The sequence below is a fragment of the Pristiophorus japonicus genome, chromosome 6, assembly GCF_044704955.1.
Source record: "Pristiophorus japonicus isolate sPriJap1 chromosome 6, sPriJap1.hap1, whole genome shotgun sequence".
Lineage (NCBI taxonomy): Eukaryota > Metazoa > Chordata > Chondrichthyes > Pristiophoridae > Pristiophorus > Pristiophorus japonicus.
In genome coordinates, this window is record NC_091982.1 from 131,449,432 (window position 1) to 131,456,685 (window position 7,254).

Consider the following 7,254-nt stretch of genomic DNA (forward strand, 5'->3'; position numbering starts at 1 on the left):
TGTGAGCGCCGCTCGCTGTATTCACACGCACAGCCCCCAGTCTGGCTTCAGGCCACTCTCTGGGGCCCCGGGCACACTGTGTACACAGACTGAGCCGGACTGTGGCCGGGTTCAGAGCCGCAGCCGCTGTCTGGGGAATGTGTCCGCCGCAGTGTTTTGCAGACTGAGATGTGAAGCTCCTGCATTCTCCCAGATGTGCCTCCTGTATGGGCTTCCTTCTCCCCCCTGCTTTACTCCCCTGCACAGCCCACTGCCCTCTCCCCGCTGGGCTCTCGGGCAAGCTGGTGCTCAGGAAGGTTTCTAGCCGGAGCTCCCGCTGAGGGAGGGGGAAAATCCCTCTTTCCTCCTCACATTTGTCGAGTGATGATCCTGACGTCAGAATTGCCTCTTAACCCTATATTTCCTTAAATCCCATGCATGATCCTGAGGGCTGTGATCTAGACAGAATGAGAGGAGAGATGGATTAATGTTGGGAGCAGATCTGAAGATAGACACCAATCTATTGATTGCAAGTATGAGGTTTACTGAGAAACCCCAGCTCCCCACTTCCCCCAGCTCATAAATGGAGCAACATTTAATCGATCATTCAGTAAAGCAGCTTGTCCTGTTCGAAGGGCACAGGATAGGATGTGTTTTATAGTGTGTGCCATGATCTCCATATTCACATCACCAAACACCAATGGCTGGAGCAAACGAAAAGACCCACTCCTGTACACACAGTACATCTGGTTAAAGGGCAAGTTATATTTCAAGGACTTGTTTAAACAAATGTAAAATGTGTTACGGTATGCCTGACCTGCAGTAATGTTACCTCATACCTTGTAAAACGTCATGTTTCAGGGACAACCACAATGTGTCTGTAGAGTTTGAAGGCTCATCAGAAGGCATCTTGATTTAGAGCGAGTGACTGATGGGTAGAATGTGTCCTAGTCCCACTGGAATGTAGCAAGTCCACGCCGAGTTTACACTGCACACTGGAGTAGTAATGTCACTAGTTGCTCAATGATTTGGATGAAGATTCTTCTATCTCTTCGGTCAGTCTAAGCAATTGCTTCTTGTCTGGAAAATCACATTGCGAGCCATGAGCATGGGAATCCTGCAGCTCGGGAACCACGTGTGTCAAGCTGAGGCGAGAGCTCGGTGGCCATTGATCCAGCTCATTAGTGCACAGCATGGAAAGCACAATACTCCTGCCTGAGCATGAACAATTCTTGGCACGTAAAATCAAGCAAAATATATTAAATATATTAAGAGCAAGAGGATAACTAAAGAAAGAGACCATGAGGGTAATCTGTGTGTGGAGGCGGGAGACGTGGATATTGTTCTTAATGAATACTTTGCGTCTGTTTTCACAAAGGAGAGGGGCAATGCAGACACTGCGATCGGGGAGGAGGAGTGTGAAATATTAGATGAAATAAACATCATGAGAGAGGAGGTATTAAGGGGTTTAGCAGCTTTGCTAGGCTATTAAGTGAAGCAAAAGAGGAAATAGCAGAGGCTCTGACCATCATTTTCCAATCCTCTTTGGATTTAGGTGTGGTGTCAGAGGACTGGAGGACTGCTAATGTGGTACCTTTGTTTAAAAAGGGAGAAAGGGATAGACTGAGTAATTACAGGCCAGTCAGCATAACCTCAGTGATGGGAAAATTATTAGAAGAAATTCTGAAAGACAGGATAAATCTTCATTTGGAAAGATATGGATTAATCAAGGACAGTCAGCATGGATTTGTTAAGGGAAGGTTGTGTCTGACTAACTTGATTGAATTTTTTGAAAAGATAACAAGGACGGTCGATGAGAGTAGTGCGTTTGATGTAGTGTATATGGATTTCAGCAAGGCTTTTGATAAGGTCCCACATGGCAAATTGGTCATAAATGTAAAAGCCCATGGGATCCAGGGCAAAGTGGCAAGTTGGATCCAAATTTGGCTCAAAGACAGGAGGCAGAAGGTAATGATTGATGGGTGTTTTTGTGACTGGAAGGTTGTTTACAGTGGGGTTCCGCAGGGCTCAGTACTGGGTCCCTTGCTTTTTGTGGTATATATCAATGATTCAGACTTCAATATAGGGGGTATGATTAAGAAGTTTGCAGATGATACTAAAATCGGCTGTGTGGTTGATAATGAGGAAGAAAGCTGTAGACTGCAGGAAGATATCAGTGAACTGGTCAGGTGGGCAGAACAGTGGCAAATGAAATTCAATTCAGAGAAGTATGAGGTAATGCATTTGGGGAGGGCTAACAAGACAAGGGAATACACATTAAATGGTAGGACACTGAGAAGTGTAGAGGAACAACGGGACCTTGGAGTGCATGTCCACAGATTCCTGAAGGTAGCAGGCCAGGTGGTTAAGGTGGTTAAGAAGGCACACGGAATGCTTGCCTTTATTAGCCGAGGCATAGAATACTAGAGCAGGGAGGTTATGCTTGAACTGCATAAAACACTGGTTAGGCCACAGCTAGAGTACTGCGTGCAGTTCTGCTCACCACATTAAAGATGTGATTGCACTGGGAAGGGTACAGAGGATATTTACGAGGATGTTTCCGGGAGTGGAGAATTTTAGCTATGAGGAAAGATTGGATAGGCTGGGTTTGTTTTCCTTGGAACAGAGGAAGTTGAGGGGAGACCTCATTGAGGCGTATAAAATTATGAGGGACAGAAGAACATAAGAACTAGGAGCATAAGAACCCCTCGAGCCTGCTCTGCCATTCAATAAGATCATGGCTGATCTAATCATGGACTCAGCTCCACTTCCCTGCCTGCTCCCCATAACCCATTACTCCTTTATTGCTCAAAAATCTGTCTATCTCCACCTTAAATATATTCAATGACCCAGCCTCCACAGCTCTTTGGGGCAGAGAATTCCATAGATTTACAACCCTCCGAGAGAAGAAAGTTCTCTTCATCTCAGTTTTAAATGGGCAGCCCCTTATTTTGAAACTATGTCCCCTAGTTTTAGTTTCCCCTATGAGTGGAAATATCCTCTCTGCATCCACCTTGTCGAGCCCCCTCATTATCTTATCTGTTTTGATAAGATCACCTCTCATTCTTCTGAATTCCAATGTGTATAGGCCCAACCTACTCAACCTATCTTCATAACTCAACCCCCTTATCTCTGGAATCAACCTAGTGAAACTTCTTTGAATTGCCTCCAATGCAAGTGTATCCTTCCTTAAATACGGAGACCGAAACTGTACGCAGTACTCCAGGTGTGGCCTCACCAATACCCTATACAGTTGTAGCAGGATTTCTCTGCTTTTATACTCTATCCCCCTTGCAATAAAGGCAAACATTCCATTTGCCTTCCTGACTACTTGCTGTACCTGCATACTAACTTTTTGTGTTCCATGCACAAGGACCCCCAGGTCTCTCTGTACTGCAACACTTTGCAATTTTTCTCCATTTCAATTATAATTTGCTTTTCTATTTAAACTGCCAAAGTGGATAACCTCACATTTTCCCACATTATACTCCATCTGCCAAATGTTTGCCCACTCACTTAGCCTGTCTGTATTCCTTTGCAGATTTTTTGTGTCCTCCTCACAATTTGCTTTCCCAGTCATCTTTGTATCATCAGCAAACTTGGCTACATTACACTCAGTCCCTTCATCCAAGTTATTTAATATAGATTGTAAATAGTTGAGGACCCAGCACCGATCCCTGCGGCACCCCACTAGTTACTGTTTGCCAACCGGAAAATGACCCATTTATCCTGACCCTCTGTTTTCTGTTAGTTAACCAATCCTCTATCCATGCTAATATATTACCCCAAACCTTGTGAGCTTTTATCTTGTGCAGTAACCGCTTATGTGGCACCTTATCGAATGCCTTCTGGAAATCCAAATACACCACATCCACTGGCTACCCTTTATCCATTCTACTCGTTATGTCCTCAAAGCACTTCAGCAAATTTGTCAAACATGATTTCCCTTTCATAAAACCATGCTGACTCTGCTTGATTGAATCATGCTTTTCCAAATGTCCCACGACTGCTTCCTTAATAATGGACTCCAGCATTTCCCTAACGATAGAAACATAGAAACATAGAAACATAGAAAATAGGTGCAGGAGTAGGCCATTCGGCCCTTCGAGCCTGCACCGCCATTCAATGAGTTCATGGCTGAACATGCAACTTCAGTACCCCATTCCTGCTTTCTCGCCCTTGATCCCCCTAGTAGTAAGGACTACATCTAACTCCTTTTTGAATATATTTAGTGAATTGGCCTCAACAACTTCCTGTGGTGGAGAATTCCACAGGTTCACCACTCTCTGGGTGAAGAAGTTTCTCCTCATCTCGGTCCTAAATGGCTTACCCCTTATCCTTAGACTGTGTCCCCTGGTTCTGGACTTTCCCAACATTGGGAACATTCTTCCTGCATCTAACCTGTCTAACCCCGTCAGAATTTTAAACGTTTCTATGAGATCCCCTCTCATTCTTCTGAACTCCAGTGAATACAAACCCAGTTGATCCAGTCTTTCTTGATATGTCAGTCCCGCCATCCTGGGAATCAGTCTGGTGAACCTTCGCTGCACTCCCTCAATAGCAAGAATGTCCTTCCTCAGGTTAGGAGACCAAAACTGTACACAATACTCCAGGTGTGGCCTCACCAAGGCCCTGTACAACTGTAGTAACACCTCCCTGCCACTGTACTCAAATCCCCTCGCTATGAAGGCCAACTGGTCTATAGTTTCCTGCTTTTTGACTGCCTCCCTTTTTAAAAAGGGGCATTACATTTGCGGTTTTCCAATCCGTTGGGACCGCCCCAGAACCAGGGAATTTTGGTTGATTACAACCAATACATCCACTATCTCTGTAGCCACTTCTTTTAAGACCCTTGGATGTAAGCTATCAGGTCCAGGAGACTTGTCCGCCTTTAGTCCCATTATTTTACCGAGTACTACTTCATTAGTGATACTGATACTTCCTCCCTCCCTATAGCCCCTCAACTATCCACTATTGGGGTGTTATTAGTGCCTTCCGATACAAAGTGTTTTCTAGTGAAGACCGATACAAAATATTTCTTCAACATCTCTGCCATTTCCCTGTTCTCCATTATTAATTCCCCAGTCTCATCCTCTAAGGGACCAACATTTACTTTAGCCACTCTTTTCCTTTTTTTATTCCTGTAGAAACTCTTACTATCTGTTTTTATATTTTGTGCTAGTTTACTTTCATAATCTCTCTTAATCATTTTTTTAGTCATTCTCTGCTGGCTTTTAAAAGTTTCCCAATCCCCTGGCCTCCCACTAGTCTTGGCCACATTGTATGCCCTTGTTTTCAATTTGATACCATCCCTTATTTCCTTCGTTAGCCACGGATGGTTATCGCTTTTCTTACAGTCTTTCCCTCTCTTTTTGTTGCGAGTTTTGAAATATCTCCTTAAATGTCTGCTACTGCTCATGAACCGTCCCATTCTTTAGTCTATTTTCCAAGTCCACTTTAGCCAACTCTGCCCTCATACCTTTGTAGTCTCCTTTATTTAAGCTTAGGACACTGGTTTAAGAACCAACTTTCTCTCCCTCCAACTGAATTTGACCTAAATATATTGGGTAGAAAAGGCTCATTTCCCTTAGCAGAGGGATCAACAACCAGGGGGCATACATTTAAAGTAATTGGGGGGAGGTTTAAAAGGGATTTGAGGGGAAATGTGGGGGTCTGGAACTCACTGCCTGAAAGGGTGGTAGAGGCAGAAATCCTCACCACATTTAATAAGTACTTGGATGTGCACTTGAAGTGCCGTAACCTGCAGGGCTACGGACCCAGAGCTGGAAAGTGGGATTAGGCTGGATAGCTCTTGGTCGGTCGGCACGGACACGATGGGCCAAAATGGACTTCTTCCGTGCTGTAAATTTCTATGATTCTATGATTCTGACACCTGCTTACCTTCCTAAGGGAAATGCTGTGGCTGAGTGCATTGTCAGCACAGATTTAGTTGACCTTCCATCTAGTACATCAGCATGGGTGTCATTTATACTGCCTCACCTTGGTCCTCAGAATGTGACCACGATCAGCCTCAACGCCAGCAGCAGCAACAACAACACCACCAAGCTTCTCTTCAACCATATGTTACTGCACAGATAGAGGGCATCAGCACAGGGCTGCACCGTGCCAGAGGTGATACCCTGAACACAGGGTATACAGGCAGAGGATGAACTTCCTCAACATGATCACCTGGATGGGTCGGAGAGGAATTTTCCCAGATTTTTTCCCCAATTGGCCTGGGTTTTTAGCTGTTTCTTTGCCTCTCCCAAGCGATCGCATGGCTACGGGTGGGGTGGATGGTAAAATGTTGCGATACATGAGGTATCAAAGTTGTGCGGGGCGGACTGGTTGGGCCGGATGCTCTTTACCTGTTTGCCATTATTCATTGTTCATAGGTTTATATATAACCTTCAGGGCGGCTGACCAAGGGCCGTGTGGCTCTTTGTCGGCCGGCGCAGACACAATGGGCCGAAATGGCCTCCTTCTGCGCTGTAAATTTCTATGTTTCTATGTTTCAATGACTGAGCAGCAGTGCCAAAGGAGGCTCAGGTAATCGTGTAGACATTTTTTTTATTGGAATGAGTTTTATTTACACAACGTTTCCATCGTAAACTCTTTACTTCGGAGGGATGAAGCTGGAGGAGTGAGTGGCACTGATACCAGGTCTGCCGTGCTTGACGGGCTTGTAGGTGATGGAAAACTCACCAAGGTATTGGCCAATCATTTCAGGCTTGATTTCAACCTGGTTAAAGGTTTTGCCATTGTACACACCAACCATGCTGCCAACCATCTCGGGGAGGATGACCATGTCATGAAGGTGAGTCTTGACAACCTCTGGTTTCTCCATGGGTGGAGCTTCCTTTTTGGCCTTGCTCAGCCTTTTCAGGAGGGACTGCTGTTTGCGGCGCAGACCCCTGTTCACACGCCTCCGCTGACGGGCACAATACAATTGCATCAACTGCTCATAGGACATATCAAGGAGCTGATCCAGATCAACACCTCTGTAGGTGAATTTCCTGAAGGTCCTTTTCTTCTTCAGTTCTACTTGGTCAGCCATTTTTGCCCGCTGCCACTGGAAAGCTCGTGTAGACATTTGTAGCTGGCTGGAGCAATAGCAGCTGCCCAGGCAAACGGGCGGACATGCCTTACCAGCGGCTGTCAAAGTCACCAGTGCCCTCAACTTCCTCGCCTCAGGCTCCTTCCAGGGGTCTGTAGCAGACATTTTCGGCATCTCGCAGTCGGTCGCCCACAGATGCATCACGCAGGTTAACGCTG

The 7,254-nt window shown here is 45.5% G+C and overlaps 1 protein-coding gene across 1 annotated transcript; it reads right to left on the bottom strand.

The window, feature by feature from the left end:
• Window positions 1–6,577: 6,577 nt before the first annotated feature.
• Window positions 6,578–7,044, bottom strand: LOC139265244 (small ribosomal subunit protein uS19-like). Its single transcript, XM_070882179.1, has one exon. The coding sequence runs from the start codon at window positions 7,034–7,036 to the stop codon at window positions 6,596–6,598; it is 441 nt and encodes a 146-aa protein (XP_070738280.1). The 5' UTR covers window positions 7,037–7,044; the 3' UTR covers window positions 6,578–6,595.
• Window positions 7,045–7,254: the final 210 nt, after the last annotated feature.

Bases quoted from the DNA above. Each gene is read 5' to 3' on its own strand.
- LOC139265244 (XM_070882179.1), bottom strand. From the start codon at position 7,036: ATGGCTGACCAAGTAGAACTGAAGAAGAAAAGGACCTTCAGGAAATTC.